The following is a 23,178-nucleotide window of genomic DNA, read 5'->3' as shown; positions in this document are numbered from 1 at the left end:
ATAAATTGATGAGCAACGTCGGATTAAAGTTGGATTAATGGTTAGGATTTGATGTCATTTGATCTTATCCATGTTGCATTATGAGGTCTCTTACAAGTGCTCTTCAATTTTATTTTATTTTTAGGGGAAGTGCTCTTCAATATTATTTTTTAACTTGTCAAAAAAAAAAAATTAACGACAAATTACCTAATATAGTATTTTTATAAAAAAACACTAATATAAAGATATATAAAAAAAATAAAAAAGAATGTCCTTTGGAAATATCAATCCCAATTTTTTATTTTTTATATATCTTTTTTGACAATATTTATTTATTTGTATTATCAATTAGTATATACTATATATATATAATGTTAAGGAATCTCTCAATTATTCCATATCTCCCAAATTATAGTACATTTAAAAAGTCTCAATGATTCCGAATTTATTAAATTACCTACCTAATACACTATTTTTATATAAAAAATATTATAAGGAAAATAAAATAGAATATCCATTGGAAATCTCAATCCCAATATTTTATTTATTTTATCTTTTTTGACAATATTTTTTATTATTATTAAAATATCAATTAGTACATACTATATCAATGTACATTTTTATTTTGAAGGAATTTAAATTATTCCCTCTTTCGAATTATAATATATTTAAAAAGTCTCAATGATTCAGATTTATTATAGTCCGCATTTATACAAGTGATAGTGAAAAGCGTGAATTTTATATTTACTCCTCCCCAAAAAATATATTTACCCAGGCGGATCCTATAGGTGGCGACATGGAAGATCTTGTTTGGCTTAAGTAGGTATCTTTGAAGGTCTCTATTCTAGCCTGGAGGTTGCTGCAGGACAGGCTGCCAACAAAACTTAATTTGTTACATCGAGGTATCATACAACCCGCGGCCAAATACTATGGGGCGAGGTGTGGAAACGACGAATCAACTCTTCGTATGTTCTTTCACTGTGATATTTTTGGTGCTTTATGGCAGCACGTAAGGAATTGGCTTGGTGTTTCATGAGTTGATCCGTATACTGTTAATGATCATTTCTTTCAGTTTACTAACGCTTTAGGAACATCGAGGACCCGAAGATCTTTCATGCAGCTCTTTTGGCTATTGTGTGTGCAGATTTCATGCAATGAACGAAACAACAAGGTCTTCAATAACGTTCAAACTTCAATGATAGACTTGCTGGAAAAGGTTAAATTTAATTCTTTGTGGTGGCTAAAAGTTAATAACGCCACTTTTATTTTTTGTACTCAAAGATGTTGGTCGGACCCGTTACCGTGTCTGGGTATCGACTGACCTATGTATTTTGTTTTATACTCTGACAACTTGTAATTTTAGGGTGACATCTTGAATACACCTTCTACTAAAGAGGACTCCCTATCGTTGTATATATAATCCCCTTTTGTTTCTTAATTTATTTTTCGCATAATTATTAAAATCTGATATTGCTAATTTCTTTTGTCAAAAAAATATTATGTTAATGTTACAAAATTAGAACTCCAAAAATCTGATATTGCTACTTTCTTTTTAATCATACTCATACTTTATATTTCCAAAAATGAGATGTTGGAAATTAATGTATCATAATCATACTTTCTATGTGAAAAATGGTTAAATGCACCACTTTCAATCAAATGCCTCTATATTTGTTTGTTTTGTTTCAAGACTTCTATATCTGTTAAAAGGGGGCCTTATTAATTTGTCCAAATACTTCTATTTAATTTCAATATTGTTAGTGACTTTTTTATTACCATTTGATTTTAGTACATTAAATTCTCATATTTAATAATTTGAACAAGAGATTAATTTTTATCCAACGATGGTGTAATGTTTTTACACATGTTGAAAATCACATCATAGTCTCACTCTCAAGATCAGTTCCTAAAATATTTGCATGATAGTATGATTTAGTTAAATGTATGTATAAAACAAAACTTTTTTTATACTCATAAAGACATACTCATGCTCACACAATTTTTTTTATGATAGAAACTCATACGCATACCTTAAATTTCAAAAAAGGAACATATTTAGTTATTTTCCAATAATATCTAGTTTTTTTTTTTTTTTTCTTAATCTAGTTTAAAAAATATCATACAGAAAAAGAAACCATATATTTTAAACTATTATTTTTTGAAGTTTATTTCAAAAACAAATATTTTTTTATGACCATATATTTTAAACCTTTCCTTTAAGACCATATATTTAAACTTTATTATACAGAAAAAGAAACCATATATATTTTATAAAAAAAAAAATAGAATAGTAAAATCGAATTCCAACCACTCTGTACCGAACCCAATAATATAAATTTCTGACCTTCTTCTCTTCTCTGTATGTCACTATCTTATTTTTCCCTCATTCAGTTTAAGTTTAATTACACAGAGAAAAGAGATTAGTACTATTAATCAACCTTTCAACTATTTCCAACAACGTCGACGCGCCAATTTTAACCTCTTTCTTTATTCTTAATCATTCTTTAATTCATTATTAACCAACCTTCTTTATTCTTCTTCTCCTTGAAACATTCTTCATTCTTTCAAATTCCAAACTTAACTGTTATTACCGTTAGTTCGTTTGTTACAATCAAAAGCTTCACCAAATGCATCGGTTCCCGTCGCCGGCGGTTTGATGGAACCACTGCCGTTTATTTATCTCTCAGTCTTCGCCATTCCAATGGACTTTGTTCTTCGTTTCAACCTTCCAATCGTCATCGTCGTTTTCCAGGTATAAGCAAACTCTGCTACTTCAACACTTTTTTTTTTTTTTTTTTATATAACCTTTTTGTTGATTTTTTTAGTTTAATTAACGATGTTTTAGCTTTTAGAGATTATTGATTTTTTTTTTTTTGTGCGTAATTTGCTGAATTATTGCTTGTTTAGAAATTTTTAGCTGAAGATTGTAAAATTATTAATTAACATTCTGTTTTTGAATGCAATCTTATATTTTTAAATTTCTGAAGGGGAAATTTTATTAATAATAATAGAGTGACACTAATGACCAAATTACAAGAGACTCGAACTCCGTCTCAAAGTTATTAAACTCTAACCACTAAGCTGACACCTCTTTGACCAATGCAATCTTATATTTCTTTTACCTCTGCATGCATTTTTTTTTTCTTTTTATATTTCCTTTTTTTTTTTTTTTTGTGTGAAGATTGGATTAGAATTCAATAACTTTAATGTAATTTTGCGTGTTTTATGAGAGAAAAATAATAAATAAGATTAGAGAGGGTAATATAATAATCGTGATTTTCCCGCCTAACAGTCATTTAATTTGGACACCAATTGTTTTAGAATGTTTAATGATTTGGCTGAAGGCTCATTCATGAGCTAAAAAATAGGAAGATATTAAGTATACTTAAGTATATGATAATGATTAAAGATTTCATAGCTTCTTATAAAATGTTGCTATTTTGATACTCATTAATCAAAGGCAAAATTTCAGAAGCTTAGTTTAATTTTTTTAGTTATATATATGATAGTGCATTACTTATTGCTTGTGATAGTATAGGTAGACAGTATGGTTTCTAATGTTGGATCTCTATTGTTAAAAACCTTGCTTCAGATTGTATTGATATTGGCATGGTTGGAAGCAAACGATGCGAAGGCGCAAGAACGAAGATTTCAATCGGGAGGATTGGATGGGAGGGTTGAGAAAGTTGCCTCACACTCTTGCATCCATGATCAGATACTTGAACAGAGAAAGCGACCTGGTCGACAGGTGTATTCGGTCACCCCACAAGTTTATGAGCCTGGTAGATCGAAGCCGCTTCAGCATAAAGGTAGGGCGTTACTTGGTGTTTCAACATCATCAAAGCCCTCAAAGGATGAAAAGAAACCTATTAGGATATATCTAAGTTATGATGCTGTTGGTCTCTCCCCTGACAGGGATTGTCAAAATGTTGGTGACATGGTTAAGGCAAGTGTTTAGTATAAATAGAAAAATAATAATCTAGAGTTTATATGTTTAACCTTAACATTGGTTTTCTCTTTCATATGTATGTACTATAATTAATCATCAATGTTATCTTATGTGAACAGCTTGGGGACCCTCCGATTACTTCTCTTCCTGGTTTGCCTTCTTGTAATCCTCTTGCTAATCCTCCAACCCTTGGTGATTGTTGGTATAACTGCACTTCTGAAGATATACCAGGAGAGGATAAAAAGCATCGCCTTCGTAAGGTAAATTTGTTTATTTAATTTTGATTTGTTTTATTATGTCAATAATATAAACTAGACTAGTGTTGCTATAATTGTTTCATTAGGTCAATAATATAAACTGGACTAGTGTTGCTATAACGATCTGTCTATACGTTGAGTCCATCGGAAGGCTTGGACTCACTATGTAATGCGGGTCTATAGTAGGTGGCTTATCTTGTTGGTTTCATGACTCATACATAAAATTCGAATCTGCGGAGACAATTACAACTATTGCATCAAGGCTCCACTTGATTTGGTCAATAATTTATCCTAACCAAGTTTGACGTTTTAATGCTATACTGATAATAGTTACAGTACTTCTATTTGCCTAAAGGTGGTATAGAGATATTTACTAATGTAGAAACTTAATGCAGGCATTAGGTCAGACAGCTGACTGGTTTAGGAGAGCATTGGCTGTTGAGCCTGTCAATGGGAACTTGCGATTGAGTGGATATTCTGCATGTGGACAAGATGGTGGTGTGCAGCTTCCTCGTGAATATGTTGAAGGTATGATTCATTTATTGCATTCCTTTTGTGGACAATTTTGTTCTTAACAAAACTAATGCTCCGAGTTGTAACTGATTTGTTCATCATTTCTTCAGAGGGAGTCTCTGATGCCGACTTAGTTCTTTTGGTTACTACAAGACCTGCTGCAATTTGGACCACACTTGCTTGGGCAGTGGCATGTGAACGAGATCAATGGGGTCGTGCTATAGCTGGTAGGTTATCCTATAAAATATAGATGTGCTGTTTTAAATGTTTCTCTTTATCTAGCATTTGGAATACCTTAGTAGTTTACTTATTTATTTTCTGTGTAGGACATGTTAATGTCGCTCCTCGTCACTTGACAGCTGAAGAAGAGGCGTCGCTTTCAGCTACTCTGAAACACGAGGTTAGTTTTGTTTATGTCTATAGGGGAATCAAGAAGATTGGAAACGTAGGTGGTTATTTTGTGGCGTTGTTCATGTTATGTAATCCTTTTCAGGTTATCCATGTTCTTGGTTTTGATCCTCATGCCTTTACTCATTTCAGAGATGAAAGGAAAAGACTTCGTAATAAGGTAAAGTTTATCCTTCCTGTTGGGAGATCCCTTTTTTTTCACAATGGAAAAATATATTCTACTTAAATAACATCATAAACCGTTTTTTTTTTTTAAGAATACTTTGTTCCATGCTTAGGATTTTAGCTTTTACTAAAGCATGACTAATTCCTCCTATTAAGATGTAAGAGCTTTTTGTTTGTTGTTTCATTATTTTAGTTAGCGTTATAGGTCACTTAAACATTAGGTTTAAAATACATTAAAGTTGAGAACAATTCTTGTATGTATTTGTGGAGATACATTTGATGATTCTGGTGAACGGTGTTTGGCAAAAATGTCTTTGACTTGTGTTTTGAGGAATATCGATAATGCAGGACATTTAGGAATTAGGAGAATATTGCAAAATTCCAGGCATTTAACTGTGACACATTTGTGTTATATCTTGTCCTATTTGTATAACTATTCTGCTTGTTTTTAACCACTCTTATTCGTATCTGGCATCTATGTGCTTGCATTTAGGAAGCTCATCATTTCTTGTTTTTGCAGGTTACTGAACAAGTTATGGATGAAAAGATTGGGCGAGCAGTAACACGTGTGGTGCTACCACGTGTTGTCATGCATTCACGGCATCATTATGCGGTATTTCCTCGAGAAATTTTTTGTATGATTTCATTATCAGTTTTTAATTTGCATATTTGCAGTGTCCTTAATCAAAAGCTTCAATTCAAAGAATGGTTGATGAGTGATTTATTGCAGGCGTTCTCAGGAAATTTTACTGGTTTAGAGCTGGAAGATGGCGGCGAGAGTGGCACATCAGGTTTTAATTTCATAACTTTTCTTTATTAATATAAATAAATGCCTACCCCTCCCCCTCTCTGCTTTTAATGTCCCTTTCTGTTGAATTCTATTTGCAATTTTAGCACACAAAGCTCATGGAGTTCTTTTAGCACACCCGCCATCCGCACTTTTTTGTTTGTTTGTAATGATAATATCATATTGCTTAGGTCCAACCCATACTTGTACTAAGACTAATGAATCCTGCCTGTCGCAATATGATGTTTATAAAGTATGCGCTATGTTAGTTTGATTGTTTAAAAGTTATATATTATAAGCAAAATGGGATAATGAAATAAATAATCACGTACTTTTACTACCAACCAACATAAATGATCAACTAAGTTTGTTAATTGGCTTAATAGGCTCTCATTGGGAAAAAAGGCTTCTGATGAATGAGATCATGACTGGTTCAGTGGATACAAGATCCGTAGTTTCAAAAATGACACTAGCTCTCTTAGAGGATAGCGGATGGTACAAAGCCAATTATAGCATGGCAGACCGTCTTGATTGGGGACGCAACCAGGGTACTGAGTTTGTTACCTCCCCTTGCAATCTCTGGAAGGGAGCCTATCATTGCAACACGAAAGAGTTTTCAGGCTGTACGTACAACAGAGAGGCACAGGGTTACTGTCCCATTCAAACCTATAGCAGAGACCTTCCTCGGTGGGCTCAATATTTTCCACAAGCTAATAAAGGTATGTACTTTGATGTCTTCTTTTCCCAGATTTAAGGCAATGCTAATGTTGCTTCGACTAGATTTTTTGTAATAATTATGATTGACTGTCAAGTAATTGCAGTTTCTAAGCTGTTGCATTATGGTTTGTTTGTAACTGCTTATATTATTGGCTTACCACAGACAATTGATTTTTCTTGTTGATGGTTTTTGTAAATGGTTCTTGATGCTTTATGACGGATTGGTTGTATAGAAATCTCACCTTTCGCTGGTTGTTTCAGGAGGACCATCTTTATTCGCTGATTATTGCACTTATTTAGTTGCATACACTGATGGTATATGTACAGACACTAACAGTGCACCTGATACAATGCTAGGTGAAGTCCGAGGAAGCAACTCTAGGTCAGTCTGTCACTTCCTACTTATAATCTATTCTGTGTTATGTTTTTATATAAAACTCCAACGTCAGAATTGTGAACTATCCTCATTCACTGCAGGTGTATGGCCTCATCATTAGTGCGCACAGGATTTGTACAAGGTTTTACGACCCAAGGAAATGGTTGTTATCAGCACAGGTGTATCAACAACACTTTAGAGGTATAGCTTAGATTCAGAGTGCCAATATAAGAGAAAATTTTATGTTTCCAAAATGCTTTATATCATTTTATTCTTGCAACACTAGGTTGCCTTTTTTTGAATTTGATGATTTGAATTTCTAGAGCGACCTTTGCTTATTTCTTTAATTGTAAGTTACGTACGTGTGCATAAAATAAATCTGTATCTTTGTTTGATAATACTTCTGGTCCTCTTATTGTGAAAGTCACCTTTTTGACGGGCAATGCTTTTTTTGGATGGCATGGAGCATGACACAATTCTATCTCAAAGATTGTGATTGAATGACAGTCTCATGGAACAATAATTTCTATTGACACTAAGGAATTGAAATTGAACTAAATTGAAACTAAGCAGGAAATAAGTTTATGAGCATTTGTTCAAGTTTTTTAAATCACTTTTGAATATTTATAGTGTGTATGTTTATGTTTTTGAAAAAAAATATGCAATCTGTGAAAAGATAAATTTCTAATTATTTTGAAAAACTATTTTATGTTGCCTCTTAAAAAGTTGTTAAACTGTAATCAAACAAAAACAACTTTTATACAAAAAATTTCTAAATTATACTTTATTACACAACCTTAGGATTTTTGAAAAGCATAACAAGTGTCCTTTGTCAACCCCTCCATGCATGAGCTAACTGTTTAAGAAATATATAGGATACAAAATTAAATTTTATACTTCTTTAGCTTATATTTGAATAGTTTATTACACGTCTTGTTTTTCCCTCCATCATGGTAGTTGCTGAATGAAGCTATGTGCTACATACAGGTTGCCGTGGATGGTATGTGGAGCATGTGTCCTCAAGCTGGTGGATCCATTCAGTTCCCGGGATTTCATGGTTAATATAATGTTATTTTGTTTCTCTTCCCAGTGAAGTTAAATTCCCAATTAATGGAAATCTTACTTTTCTGTATGTTTTCAATAGGTGAATTAATCTGCCCTGCATATCATGAGCTCTGTAACACAGGCATGGTAGTTGACTCGGAGAGATGTCCCAGAGCATGTAACTTCAATGGAGATTGTGTTGATGGAAGGTGCCACTGCTTTCTGGGATTTCATGGTCACGATTGCAGTAGACGTGAGTCTTCATATTCCAAACTTATATTTTAATTTCAGAGTTCATTTTGCTTCAGTTTTTCATCAGATTATTGTTTTCAGTTTTGCCTTAATCAGTGCGTGTCCTCTTAATTTATTCCAGGTTCCTGCCCCAGCAATTGCACTGGCAATGGCTTATGTCTCAACAATGGAATATGTGAATGTAAAACTGGTTACACTGGCATTGACTGCTCCACTGGTAAAGTTTTATTCTAGACTATGTATTCCTTGAAATACTATTTCTAAGTCTATGTAATCTATATAGATGGGTCCGTTTATTGGTCCTGATCCTTCCCCCATTATTCTGTGTTTTTACCTTCTTTGTGGGTTTCTGGTGGGAGGGAGTCATTAGTTTCTTACCTTTGCATTATACTTTTAAAATATCCTGTAGTTAAAAATAACACCTGTCCTGATCATAATTTATTGGTTTGTTCTGATATCACACGCAGCTGTTTGTGATGAGCAATGCGGCCTTCATGGTGGGGTTTGTGATAATGGAATTTGCAAATTCCGCTGTTCTGACTATGGGAAATACACTTGCCAGAACAGCTCCACTCTCCTCTCGACTCTTTCGGTTTGCAAAAATGTGCTAGGGAATGATATTTCTGGGCAGCATTGTGCACCCAGAGAACATAGCATGCTGCTTAAGCTAGAAGAAGTGGTTGTCATGCCCAACTACCACCGATTGTTCCCTGGTGGTGCTAGGAAATTCTTCAATATATTTGGCAACACCTTATGTGAAGAGGCAGCTAAACGGCTTTCTTGCTGGGTAAATCTTTCTTTCCATGTCAAATTTATTTTTTAGATTTTTCTTTTTCCTTGATTATATTTATTTTTATTCATACTAGACTTGAAATTTGTATTCGTTGCATTGACCTAATCTGATAAAACAATAGTACAGATCAAATTTAGTTGGTTTTAAGATAATATATTTAGTTGGTTTCTCAACATTCTATTACTGGTTCTGTCACTACTACTTGAGGAATGCTCGAAACATAAAACTACAATTATCTTTTTGAAGGAGAAATTCACAACACACCAAGAACACTTTCCCCTAATTTGTTGAAATTGAGCACACCTGTCGTCAGTTTTTTTTGTTTTTTTAGCATAAGCGGTGATGTAACTATTTGTCTGAAGTGGTTGGTACTTAATTTCCAGATCTCAATCCAGAAGTGTGACGGAGACAACAGATTACGAGTATGTCATTCTGCATGTCAGTCTTATAATCTAGCGTGTGGAGCTTCACTGGACTGCAGTGACCAAACCATTTTCAGCAGCAAGGGCGAGGGTCGGTGTACCGGTTTTGGTGAGAAGCAATCATCATGGTTTAATCGATTTAGAAGCAGTTTTTCTTTGAGAAATAATTACTCAAATGAAATATTAGTTAGAAGCAGGCAGCTTTAACTTCAATTATATTTTCTCTTTTTGGGGTAGGAGGGGTTGGGTTGTAATTTTCAGAATGTTATTATAGGGAAAAATAGTGGCATACATCAATCATAGATTTAGAGATTGCTTGCTCATCCAAAATTGGTAGCAAAAAAGTGGGATGAGGAGGCTACATTTTTCCCTTTCAAAGAGAGCCTTTTGTATAGAAAAGTAGGAGTATTTGGAAGTGGTTGGTAGATGAGGTGAAGGAAGAAGAAATGAAAGAATGGAGGAAGATGATATGTTAGAGCTTTGGCCGAAGGCCATCATAGAGGAAAGAAATATTTCTATGCTTCATTCCTTTTTTTTGGGTTCTATCTATACTGTATATTGACGTCTTTTTTTATTTTCCTTTCTTTGTTGGGATTTTGTTTATGTTTTGATCTGGTGATTTCCTTACTATTATGATGGAACTGTTGGTTCAAAGTTCCAACTTACCAACGTACCAATCACTTTGGACCAATTTAACAGAAAATTTCTTCTCTACATAAATCAACGAATGAATAAACAGGTAACAAAAAAAATTAAGAAAAATATCATAAAATAAAATTGAATTGAGAAGGATGATGAATAAATTGGTTTTAGTATATGGAACTGCATTTGTGTGAGTACTACCATGGTATCTGCTGGGAGGAAAGATCATTCATTCAATAAGGGCATTCAGTAAGTTTTAAATTTCTTCTTCACGTGCTTTGTTATGATGCTTGATCAGTATGTGTGACTCTATTATTGCACTTGTAGACATTTATTTAGAACATTCACAAACAAGATAAAAAGAAAAGACGATTGTGCTGAACAAAAGAGCTACAACCTAGTACTGAACCATGTTGTATTATTTTTGTTGGTCTCCCTGAGGAAGGTTGAAAGAGTTTGATGTAACCAATGATTCACTAACAACTAATGTGTCTATAAGAAGCTTCCTTTATTTTTCAATTACAACTAGTCAATAAAAAAGTAAAACAAGAGAGGAAAACTAAAGTAAGCAAACAACATAAGATATAGATTATACGCTCCCTAGATCCAAAATAACCAATGAAGTGATGATCTTGTAGTAAATTTGTGGCATCTTTCATCAAATAAAATGTGACACATTAACTAACGAATATGATCATGATGATCCATTGGGGCAAAACGTGATATGGTAATCGGAACCAGAACATGTGCAAGTGCTAGAAGCATCATCATAAGCATAACTGTAAGCAGTTGGGCAAGCTTTCTTAAATATCTCCGAATAATGTGTAGGCGAACATGTTTGTGGCGTGGCATGTTGGCCGGTGCAACAAAATTCCTCCATATTGAACGCCAAACACGCGCTCTTACAAGCCACCACCGAACCTCCACTGTTCACCCTAAGCTCTGCCGGACATCCACCATTCAAGTCCGCAACACACCCCGCATATTGACAATCACCGGTGCCTCCTGTAGCCCATACACCCATGCCTGCATTGTAACCGTCTACCAAGCTCACGTCGTAGAAGTCCTTGCCGCCATTACCGGCTGATCCAATAGTGAATTCGGCCAATGTCACCGGTGGGGTACCTCCTCCGATACAGTTTAGTCCACCGGGACAATCTCCAGTGACACATTTTCCATTGCCTGCACCGTCAAATTCGCAACCAGTCCGAGCCCAGAAGCGTCCTGACCAACCCGCCGGTGCGGTCAAACTAACTGATGCACCGGGGGCTAGCAAAAAACCACCTTGACCGAGAATTGCAGCCCCATTGCCGGAAAGAGTTCCCGGCCAAATGGTGTAACTGCATTGGTTTTGTATGGTAAACACCGTAGCAGATGCTAAATTGCCTGCAAAAAATATATTCATGCATAAGCTATTAATTATAAAAATAAAAAGTTTAAAATGATTTTAAAAAGACTAGGAAATGTTGTTTACCTAATAAGAGGAACATGTTGAAGAGAAGAAAGGTTTTTGGATTTGGATTGAAGGCCATGATTCTTGAGATAAGTAGAAAGGAAAGAACGACGGTTGGGAAGTTGTGGATGAAAGAAAGAGTGGAATATGATAGTTGAGGGATGAAAATATGGGGCTACATAGAACTGAATTTATAGTAGCAAAGAATGGTTAAAAAAATGTGACCAATCTTTATGTGAGAAATTTAAGAATGTGGGTCATCTTTCTATGGGACGTGTCTATTCATAAATCACAACGAATCGTTGTCTCCATCACGATTGCATGCCTCCTTTGGATTTTATGTTTTTTGCTTGCCTTGTTTGGACATGTAACGTATTCATATTGATGATTTATTTTTTGAAGGTATATTGATGATTTACTTTTTTTTTTTCTTCCCTGCAAATATATAAACTTTTTCGTTTTAGTCTCTCTAAAATTTTCCTTCAACTTTTAGTCCTCATAGAATTTTCAATCACTACTTTTGGTAACTATTTTTTGTATTTTTTTAATGAAATTGTGCAAAAATATGTAGAATATTGTAAAAACAATTCCCAAAAAAAATTAGAATTTTTTAACAAAACATAAATTTAATATGAATTTATAATAAAAATTCATATTTAATTCATGTTTTTTTTAAAAAAAATCTTTTTTTTTTTGTGAGATTCTTATAATATAATGAATTTTTCTGAAATTTTTTATTCAAAAATAAAAAGTTGACATATTTATAGAGACCAAAATATATTTAACCCTTTACTTTAATTATACATTAAACTTATAAACGTCTTGTAAAAAAAATTAAATTATAAACGTGTGGTTTTTCTTCTTCAACATATTAAAAAAATGTTTAATATTTAATTTAAATAAAGAATATAGTGGAAAGACGGACAATATTGTGTTCGTAGTGTATTTTTCTATCGTGGTTAATTATGCACCTTAGAGTGATTAGGTAGATTTAACTTGTTTGAATTAAAGGATTTGAGCAATTAAAAGTTTAAGGTTCACGTTCTCATAAGAAGAAAACTAACACAACAATTAACATTTGTTATTAAAAAAATACCACAAATATGTTAATAACTTTTTTGAAGGACGAGGGTAATACTTTTTTCTTAAAAAAATAAATTATATTAATTTAATCAAGATGATAGAGTATATCGTTATTATATAAATTTCAAATCGTGTTAAAAAAATAATCAGTTTACGAACATACTCGCAAAGTATATACCAAAGAATATGACTCTATTCAAATGTTTGAAATACTCATACATTTTGATCTGTAATGATGACGACGTCAAAATCATTGATTAGATCTTGGTCAAACCTAATCTTTCAACCTCAATAAAAAAATGCCGCACTAAGACGGTAAATAAAAACACACCGTATAAAGACGAGAAATCAAAATAAATAACGACCTGTTAAGATGAAGAATTCAAAAAAACATATCAAAGAAAGCTGAAAATATATGGAAATCACTCTTTTAACTAAGAGAAAGAAAAACAATTGAGAGAGGTGATTTCAGTCCAAAATTCATACTAAATGATAATGATGAAGATTATAATAAAATTAAGACTTGGATAAAATTATATAAAAACGACCTGTTAAGACGAAGAATTCAAAAAAAAATATCAAAGAAAGCTGAAAATATATGGAAATCAAATCACTCTTTTATTTAAGAGAAAGAAAAACAATTTAGAGAGATAATTTCAGTCCAAAATTGATATAACATGAATGAAAATGTATTTTATTTTCTAGTAGTTTCTATTCTCTTGTCATTTTAGCTTAGAACCGTAGTTTCCAATAGTTTTCATGGTTTTCCATTGTGGTAGGATTTAGATCCTATCACAGATCGTGCTAAATTCGTTTTACTGGGATTGAAATAAAATGGTGGTAAAAGCATAAATCGGTTTAAGTGGGATAAAATACTTAAGGTTTCAATGTTCAAAATATTGGGGGATTCAATGTTGCTAACATTGGAAAAACAAGGTTGCGAGCTTGTCGCATATCGTAACTCCCTATTCATTTGTGTTCTCAAAGCTAAATATTTAGATGTATTAGTAATGCAGCTGTGCATATCCATGATCTAGGTATCATTCGTTCCATTCCATTTATCAACTGGACGAAATCAGAGATCAACAAGCTGAAGTGTAACGTAGATTAAACAATTATCACTGCAACATCAAGTATTGGTATACGAATATGCTTCCAGAACAACTCTAGAAATTTGGTATTGGTTTATATTACACATTTCACCTATCAAAGCATGGTGCATGAGGCTGGAGGATTAGCCCTTCTTACCCTCTACACAAAGCTCTGGCTCGTAACTATGATCAAGTTATTTTTGGATTTAATAGTAACATAATAGCTGATGCTATCTTAGGTTCAAAATTAATTTGTATTGAGTTGGGAGTTCTTTTGAATCGTTGACCCTATTTGATAAAAATAACGGATAATTGATAGTTTATTTTAGAGATATATAAGATACCCATCCTAACCACAAATTAGTCGATATAAAGAATGAAATTAATAAACACTTTTTTTTTCCAACACATAGAGGTTTCGAGCAACAAATACCAGTTTGTAATATAGTGCTTTTGATTTCCAAATAATGTCTGAACAAAACTATGAAAAGAATCAAAATCAAAATCAAAATTTTATACGTTCCAACAAAAACGAAAACCAAGAGGCAAAGGTGAACAATTTAAATTTTTAATTTTAAAGATTTATTTATAGATTTGTTTAACCAATTCTGATGATTATGATATAGTTAGAAAGGCTACTTTAAGATTATAAACACTATCATACTACTTTTCTTTGTCGATGTGGGACTAACTGCACTGCATATTCTGATACTTCCAAACTTTGTTGGTCACGACCTTTCTTTTGTTCTCTTGCATCTTTGTCTCTTGTACATAGTGCATCATAGCCATTGGTGCCTTTAATGATCTACTTTTACCAAATGATAAACATGGTGGGACTGAACAACTGTTCCCTGGTGGATTATATGAAGACTTTCGTGCATCAATACAAGATTGTCTTCTAATTAATTTCCAACTTAATGTAGATTCGTTAAGAAGATTCGTTATCCCTATACCTCTACATACTAACAAGCTCGAGTAAATTTTGGAAAATATTATAAGGAAACTAGCGGTTAATCAATTAATTATCAAAAATCAACTCTCTCTTAGCAGCATGTCAGTCTTTGTAATCAAATCTCTATCATCCTTGGTGTATCTGAAGTGATTGGTCAAGGTAAACATTTGGGATGACCATCGTAGCCCGTAGGAATAAAAAGGTAATATTTGGCTGTCTAAAGGAACACATCTGGAAGAAATATCTGGCTCATCAATATGATCAAGTTATTTTTTAATTTAATAGTAAGATAATAGTTGATGCTATCTTAGGTTCAAAATTAATTTGTAATGTGTTGGGAGTTCTTGAGTCATTGTAGAGAGATAGATACCCACCGTAACTACAAGTTAGTCGTTATAAAAATGAAATTAACAAGACCTGAGAATGAGTTTCAATGCATTGATATCAGAAGTCTAAGTAAGGTTTCGAGCAACAAAATACCAGTTTGTAAAATTGTGCATTTGATTTCCTGGCACTGTCTGAACAAAACTATGAAAAGAATCAAATTAAGCAAATAATGTACACTTCAATATCAAGTTCAAGACCAAAATTGTACATTTGACCTTTAAAATTGAGAACACTATGCATTCTTTTGTTTCTTCCTGTTATAGAATGCATGTACATAATTTGTTAAAGGCATCAATTGAATTTTGTAGCGCGTTGCCATAGAAAGATATGCACAAGAGAGACCTACATATAACTTGAACCCGATGTGAGAAAACAAGGTAAAATAAGTAAACAAGGCGGTAAAACAAACTATCACGGTAAAAGTGAATAGGCACTTGAATGTCGAGATTTCCTCTTCATTTTGTTGGTTAGGGAAATGGCCTTGAACCTTGAAATCAGAAAGCAATTGATCCTTGATTTGGAATGCATCCATTAGCCAAGAAGCAGCTTTAGTTTCAGAAACTGGAATCTCCTCTATAGGAATACGCCGAATATGCAAGTGGACTTCTGAAGGATCAAGACCAAAAACATTGTCTAGAAAGGAAGGACATTGATTCTTGTATGCAATTGTCACGTCATATACTGCACGTGATTGAGAGATAAAGTTTAACATACATTAAACGTTGAACAAATTTAGAAAAGAAAAGAAAAGAGACAGGGGGAAAGTTGGAACATTATGTAAACTGCCATGTCAAAATATTGTTGAACACCTAGTGAAAGCAAACTTGGTTTTGTGAACTAGCATTCTGCTTCCCTAGGGAATGATATGGAATTTACACAAATTCGGATAGACTGCAGAAAGTAATTCCATGCATCCAGTTAGCACATTGGTGGTCGTTAGATCGATATCAAACAGTCCAGATTTGAATGCAGATTTTGATTTTTTTTAAAATAAAATGCCGAGCTTGAAATTTGAACCCTCCAATTTTGATCTAACAACAACCGGTGAGCTGAATGCGTGAAATTGCTTACTGCCGAATTCGATCACACATAATGTATGCTATAAGTACACCCAAAGAAATCCACTGCCACGCATAAAGCAAAAAGCACAGAGCATCCTAAGGGGTAAATTCATAGCAAGGAGAAAATGTAAAGTACTTGTATGTTTGTTTACAATTGAGAAGCTGCAAACATACATTTGGATCCGAACATACATTTGGAACTGAAATTCAAACTGACTTATCATAATTTTCAAAAGCCGAGTCTGTTGCATTTTGGTAACATAGATTGCATAACTTTATAAATATCTACCATTAAGTCATTATGAATTGACCGAGTATCAAATATTAAAAAAAGGAAAAGGAATTATTAAAGAAACCTGCATCCAATGAGCCTCGTAGAGTTTCCAAGCAAGTGTGAAACCCCTTTGTTTTTGGAAGTAGTACATTTGTCAGCACAGGAAGTCCAACTTCAGCAGCAAATTTTTGACTACTTTTACACTTCTGTTCACTGCATAAAAAGCAAATAATATGTCAAATGTGCCGGTGAAGTGAAAAATATATCGTCTATTTGTCGGTATAACACGATGCCCGTACTTTAGTAAGCTGGTCAAAACATTGCTCATAATGCATAAAAACAAAATGTCAAATAAAATAATTTGTGGAATTGAAATGAATTTAATACATTATCAATGATAATAAAAACACTTAGAAATGAAAAGATGAGATCCGAGCTGAGAGGGATTTGAGGTAGTACTTATAATCGGTTCCTTCGGGAAAAAGAGATAGCCATAAAGGATCTTTCGGATCCTGAAATGTTGAAAGATTTTGTTGCAATATTTGCTCATCTATCTCCCATTTCCTCTCCACTGCAATGAATTCCAGAATCTGAAATCCCCAACCAAAAATCGGTAGTTTCATTAAGCTGCTCTTAAGGATATATTTTATAAATCCTAGTCTTCCCTTTCTAAGAGCAAGATCCCACAAGTACATCCAATCCACCTCAGTTCTGTGATTGGCGATAAGTAATACACGTTCCCTCATTGGAATACTATCCCCAGAAAAGACAACTTTAGTCTTGTTTATCTTTTCGAATAAAAAGGGCCACATAGATAACCAAAGTCCAAAGAAGAATGATACTGCCTTCCTACTATAACGAATACTAATAAGCCGCAATCCTACAACTGCAAGCGGCGAAAGATATACTATACACATAAAAGCTGTTGAAAGAAACACCACCAAACATATCACACCCCTTAAAAACCTAAGAGGGGTCATAGAGCGGTGCTTTAATCTACTATCAGATTTGAGAGGTGTGCAAACTTCCATCTTCTTCAATGAACTGGTCGAAAACCTCCCTTCTGCAATAACGTACTTAAATGTTATTTGGTAATTACCAAAATTCTGGACAAGTATAACAGCAATAGCATAAATCCTCATTTATTTGCAATAAGCTAAATGAGAAATGAGGAATCTAATCTAATGTTTCCGAAAAGCTTCTCCCAGATACATAAATGCATTGTTATGCAAGTCAGGCAATCACACAAAGACTGAAATAGAAAATACAGGAGAAAATACAATCTAAAAACTAAGTGATTCGATTTAATGAGTTTTAATGTTTTGGCACTGAGGGGCAAGCGAGACATTAAGTCGGTTCTTATTTCATAGTTTCAAATACCCTTTGAGTTCCGAGAACATGCTCTTTCAGCACTAGTTTTTCAGATTAACAGCAATTTTAAATTATATGTTTAAGAACGGATTTATTATTTTGACGAATTTCAATTGTAGCATACAATGAAGTTACTTATGGTGCAAAGGGATGATTTTCAGATAATTAAGACTAGTGTTCATTTCAGCATCGACACTCTAAAGTAGCAGAGGAACAAGACAGTAAGTAATAAGTATTGATTCCTTTGAACTTCTGAACGATCGATCGATCACCCAGTAGTCTAAAAACTTGAAAACGGTATAATCCAACTTATTATTAGTCTAATATTTCTATGCACATAAATTTCTCAGCGAAATTGACATGTCAAATTATCAATGATCAACAAAGTAAAATTTCAAACATGAACTCTGCAGTCACATAAGGAAAAGCTGCATTTACCGCACACGTCAAGAGATCTCGAACGTGGGATGATGATTAGATGACTTGCATTCTTACTTCATTAAATCGGATTTAAAAGAAGCGGATGCAAACCATCTGATCTCCATCAAACGGCCGAGATCAACGACTGCATGGCTACATTTGATTCAAATCCTAAAGTTTCCAATTAAACAAAAACACCAAAACTAATTAGATTAAATTAATTTAAATGCAGTACAATTAAAAATGTCACAAGCAGAAAATGGAAAAAATGATTAAAAATATATATTCAAGCACTTATGAAATAACAGTAGAATTAATCTGAAATAAAGATCCGGTTACGCTGACATGAATTCTCATCTGAAATCTTGTTCATGAAGCTTGAAAAAGTAGTAAATCACAAAAATAAATCAGAATTTGAATCGTGGTGTATAATTGAATTCGTAACAATAATAATACAGTAAAAGTAAGGTCTAAAATCCAGAAATATAACATGTATAAATGAAATTGAATTAACGCATATAGTTGAGAAATATAAAACAAAAAAGCGAGTTAGATCGAATTAAAATATATGAATATGAGTATAGTAGTTGACTAATAATAAGAAGTAAGAACTAACCTTGAGAGGGAGATTTTCTTTTGAGGGTTACGAATGAATGAATATTGAGAAATGAAAGTTAGAACAAAAATGAGTGAATGAAACAGGAGTTTGGTTTCGTTGAAATTATTGTAATGGGAAATTTGATTGGGGTTGAAATCACCAGCGGTGTACCTCACCGAGATGTACAGTAGTACTGCTCTTAGACTGCCAAATTTTGTACTTGGTATATTTTCATTTTGTGTGTGTTGGATAAGACATAAGAGATCATGCCATGCCAAGTTGCCAATGAGTGGGGCCCACTTCGGATCTACATCCCTTTGTCTTTTCTACTCTTGTCCCACATGTTTTTTTATTTTTTTTAGTAATTATTATATGTATACTAATTGAAAATTTTCTTTGTATTGATTTTATTCTCTTGTTTTTATTATATTTCTCAATAAAAATGTTATAAAACGTATAACAAGAACATACATACAAAAAGACATCATAATATAATTTCTAAAGTCATGTTTTCGACAAGATACTAAAACAAGTTTAAAACACAATAAGTAGTTCATTGCTCCCAAATTGATTATATATCAATCTTGGTACTCTTAGCTAACCTCGTGTCACCCATTATAAGCATTTGATCGATTAAGGGGTGTTGCTATGGTGTGGACTTTTTGGCTAGCCCCAGCCCATATCTTTTAGGCTTTATGAGTCTTTCACACCATCTATTAACAATGTCTCGTCATAAATCTCACACTCACCTCGATCGTATATTGATTTGTACATCGAAGTACGTAGACATTAAACGTCATATGTGTCTGATTTGCCAAACACCATAATTCACAAAACTCTTTTTTCTTCATCGATCCACTATATATGTGAAATATCATACCTTTCTTGATAAACTACGAGTTTCACTCTCAAATGACTCGTGTTGTGCTAAAGCATATCGGTAGGACAATTTGTATATATTGTGATTACAAAGAATGTCTTTGTATATATTGAAGTTCATGTAAAAAGCTTTAATGTTGTTTGATTAACATTTTATATATATTAAAAATTACTTACATATAAATAGAAGGCAAGTGGACAACAAGGTGCGCTACTATATTTTTTTGGATGGCAAAATTAATTATCGTAAATATAACATTCATGAATCTAGGAGATATGACATTGTAATGCATGACTCTTTGAACTCTATGTTATTCTTGTACATAGAGACATTAACAAGTATACCCTTTTATTAATCTGAATTTATTGTTTCATATAAAAAATGGGATTTTTTAAAAAAAGAATTATACTGCAAAAAAAATTAACTAAATAAAATAGGAAATACTTAATGTGGTTTGAAAAAGAAAAAATTGTTGAAAGAATTAATGTGGTTTGAAAATTAAAATGATTAATTATGTTTATCAGATAAAAATATTCAATAAAACATAAAAAAATTCGTTAATCTTTTTTTTGAAGGGATATTCCCTAATTTATTATTATTAGGTGGAGTGTAGCACAAAATAGTTGACAAGTCCTATGACCCACCAACCACGCACATTGCTTTTACTTCTAGAAAGAGCAAGTACAATGGTGGAATGTTCCTGTTGGTGTGTTAGGAATAATTCGAGGAAGCTTCTCCAGCAGCCTCCAAACAAGGAATATCGATTTGTTATGGGACACTAATGTCTGATCTCATTGTAGTTATGATGTTTCCCATATCATTAAGTACAATTTGTTGACACAAGTTCCTATCAAGCATTGCCATTGGATCTTGTTAAAAATAGATTGCTATTGGATGTTTGGAAAACAAGAAGGCGGAAAACTCAAAACAAATGCTCCATCCGTTTTAAAATATAAGTAAAATTGAATGAACCTAAAAAATAAATTTTGCTTATATTTTGAAACGGAGGGAGTACATCTTAATCAAACGAGGAGTAGACACTACAACAATATCGATTAACAATAAATGTCTAACTATTTTTTTTTTAGATAAATGAAATGACAAAGCCATTATAAACTCACACACATAAGTGGAGGTACCGGGGTTCGAACTCGGTCATGATATCCGGTCTAATAATTTTAGCATTTTATCAATTGAGCTAAGACTTCTGGATAATAAATGTCTAACTTAAGTTTCACGTAAAAGTGACAAAACTTTAATCTCTCAATTTATATGTAACAAACAATAATTTGTTGTAAAAATCTTCCGCCACCTACACTACCCCGTACCCACCGCCTTATGGTTTAAGTTTTTTACTTTGGTTTAAGGAGATAATGACACCAATTTTTGTATACCACTAATTCTTGTTATGTAGATTAGATTCTATATGATTAAAAATTATGATCTTTATCAATTTTATACTTATACAAGTTAAACTTAACAAAAATATATAACAAACTAACTAATTAATTAATGACTCATTATAATGAATCTATTCAAATTCCCTTATGAAGTGAAGACTCTTAGTTTAAAATATCTAATGCATATGACGACATGTGATTCACATCAGATACATCGCAATCGCATAACCACTTTGAACGTAGGTAACATGTGCATTTTATCATTCGGTTAAACCTCTAGACTCTTTTCAAATTCGCACCCTCATGAGGGTTGAAATATTTACATGTACACCATCCCCTCTATTGAGTAGCCTTCACCCTCCACCACATTCGAGCAACTCTGGCCACCGTCTTTACATCTTATCCTCAACATTGTTATTGTATGAGAAAACTAGGTTTAAACCACAAATGATGGTTGACAGGTCTTTTACCTTGACTAGGGGCTCCTGCTCTAGTACACCAAAAAATCCCACTAGATTCGAGGTGTAAGGATGGTTTATAAGCATCAGCCACACTCCTCAATCCAACAAACACGTTTTACAAATGACAAAACTTTGAGGTCCCACATAAAGCCTAAAACAGGCATTGCCTCAAAACACATTGTGTTGGGGACTTGTGATGGAGCATTGAACTGAACGTAGGAGAAAGTTGTGCAGAGGAACAAACCCAAATGCAAAAAGTTTGGGCACACTTACACAAATGCTTATTTTTTTAAGGGTTAATATGTCTTTAGCCACCTGTAATTTGGGCGAGTTCCGGTTTACCCCCTTGTAAAAAAAAAAACTTAGATTCCAACCCTGTAATTTAAGATTCTTTCGTTTTAGACCCTGAGGCCATCTGACTGGACAAAATGCTGACGTGGCATGCTAAGTGGTGCGCTAACTGTGCATATCTGATTATGTGGCACAATGATTGTATAATTAATTTTGTTTTTTAAAATGAAATTATATTAATTTAAAAATAAAAAATCGTAAAAAACAATATATTTATGAAGAAAAAAAATCTGGAATTTAATTTTAAAAAAAACCAAATTTGAAATTAAAAAAAAGTTCAGATTTTTTTCTAAATAAATTTTTTTTCTATCAGAAATAAATATTATGGATTTTTTTATTTTATTCTGAATATAATCTTTTTTATAATTCAGAATAAAATATGAAATAAAATTTTGAAAATTATATAATCTGAAAAAAAAAAGATTTTATTTTAATTTTCAAAATCTTAATTTCAGATTTTTTTTCAAATAATTTTTTTTTTCTACCAAAAATAAATATTATGGATTTTTTTTTTATAATTTAGAATGAAATATGAAATAAAAATTATATAATCTGAAAAAAAAATCGATTTTATTTTAATTTTAAAAATCTTAATTTCCGATTTTTTTTTTAAATAAATCTGAATTTGTTTCTGATTTTTTTAATTTTTAAAATTTTTAAAAAAATCTAATTTTTTCTGATTTTTTCAATTTTGAAAAAAAATAATCTGATTTTTTTTTCTATTTTTAAAATCAATTTTTCTTGAATTAATATAAATGAAAATAAAAAAACTAAAAACAAAATTAATTATACAGTCAGCGCGCCACATCATCCAAAAATGATTAATCAGTGTGCCACGTCATCATGTTTGCACAGTCAGATGACATCAGGGTCTAAAATGAAATAATCTTCAAATTACAAGGTTGGAATCTAAACTTTTTTTTTTACAGGGGGTAAACTGGAACTCGCCTGAATTACATAGGGCTAAAGACATATTTAACCCTTTTTTTAAAGATAAATTGGTTCAATGATATGACTAATTTGTTTATTATTTAATATTCTTCATTGATGTATGTGTGTTCAAATAATTTTATTTGTGTTTGTGTCTATGAA

The 23,178-nt window shown here is 32.5% G+C and overlaps 3 protein-coding genes across 3 annotated transcripts; 1 reads left to right on the top strand and 2 right to left on the bottom strand.

Moving 5' to 3' along the window:
• Positions 1-2,327: 2,327 nt before the first annotated feature.
• On the top strand, positions 2,328-10,339 carry LOC25482101 (leishmanolysin homolog). Its single transcript, XM_024775380.2, has 17 exons — positions 2,328-2,731; positions 3,572-3,925; positions 4,048-4,188; positions 4,581-4,713; positions 4,809-4,925; positions 5,025-5,098; positions 5,192-5,266; positions 5,792-5,884; positions 6,002-6,062; positions 6,445-6,777; positions 7,037-7,157; positions 7,253-7,352; positions 8,139-8,208; positions 8,296-8,448; positions 8,569-8,664; positions 8,915-9,234; positions 9,624-10,339. Exons 1-17 carry the CDS (start codon positions 2,636-2,638, stop codon positions 9,867-9,869), a joined length of 2,583 nt encoding a protein of 860 aa, XP_024631148.1. The 5' UTR covers positions 2,328-2,635; the 3' UTR covers positions 9,870-10,339.
• A 267-nt stretch (positions 10,340-10,606) lies between these two features.
• On the bottom strand, positions 10,607-11,984 carry LOC25482100 (pathogenesis-related thaumatin-like protein 3.5). The gene is made up of 2 exons (XM_013610598.3): positions 11,779-11,984; positions 10,607-11,690 (listed from the first exon to the last, which is right to left on the bottom strand). Exons 1-2 carry the CDS (start codon positions 11,834-11,836, stop codon positions 10,999-11,001), a joined length of 750 nt encoding a protein of 249 aa, XP_013466052.1. The 5' UTR covers positions 11,837-11,984; the 3' UTR covers positions 10,607-10,998.
• A 3,382-nt stretch (positions 11,985-15,366) lies between these two features.
• LOC25482099 (probable 1-acyl-sn-glycerol-3-phosphate acyltransferase 4) lies at positions 15,367-19,268 on the bottom strand. Its single transcript, XM_013610597.2, has 4 exons — positions 19,013-19,268; positions 17,065-17,668; positions 16,688-16,818; positions 15,367-15,951 (listed from the first exon to the last, which is right to left on the bottom strand). Exons 2-4 carry the CDS (start codon positions 17,634-17,636, stop codon positions 15,503-15,505), a joined length of 1,152 nt encoding a protein of 383 aa, XP_013466051.1. The 5' UTR covers positions 17,637-17,668; positions 19,013-19,268; the 3' UTR covers positions 15,367-15,502.
• Between the last annotated feature and the right edge of the window lie 3,910 nt (positions 19,269-23,178).

This window comes from Medicago truncatula, chromosome 1, assembly GCF_003473485.1.
Source record: "Medicago truncatula cultivar Jemalong A17 chromosome 1, MtrunA17r5.0-ANR, whole genome shotgun sequence".
NCBI classification, from domain to species: Eukaryota; Viridiplantae; Streptophyta; class Magnoliopsida; order Fabales; family Fabaceae; genus Medicago; species Medicago truncatula.
Note: the sequence above shows the minus strand (reverse complement) of the source record. Positions and strands in the feature narration are given on the sequence as shown.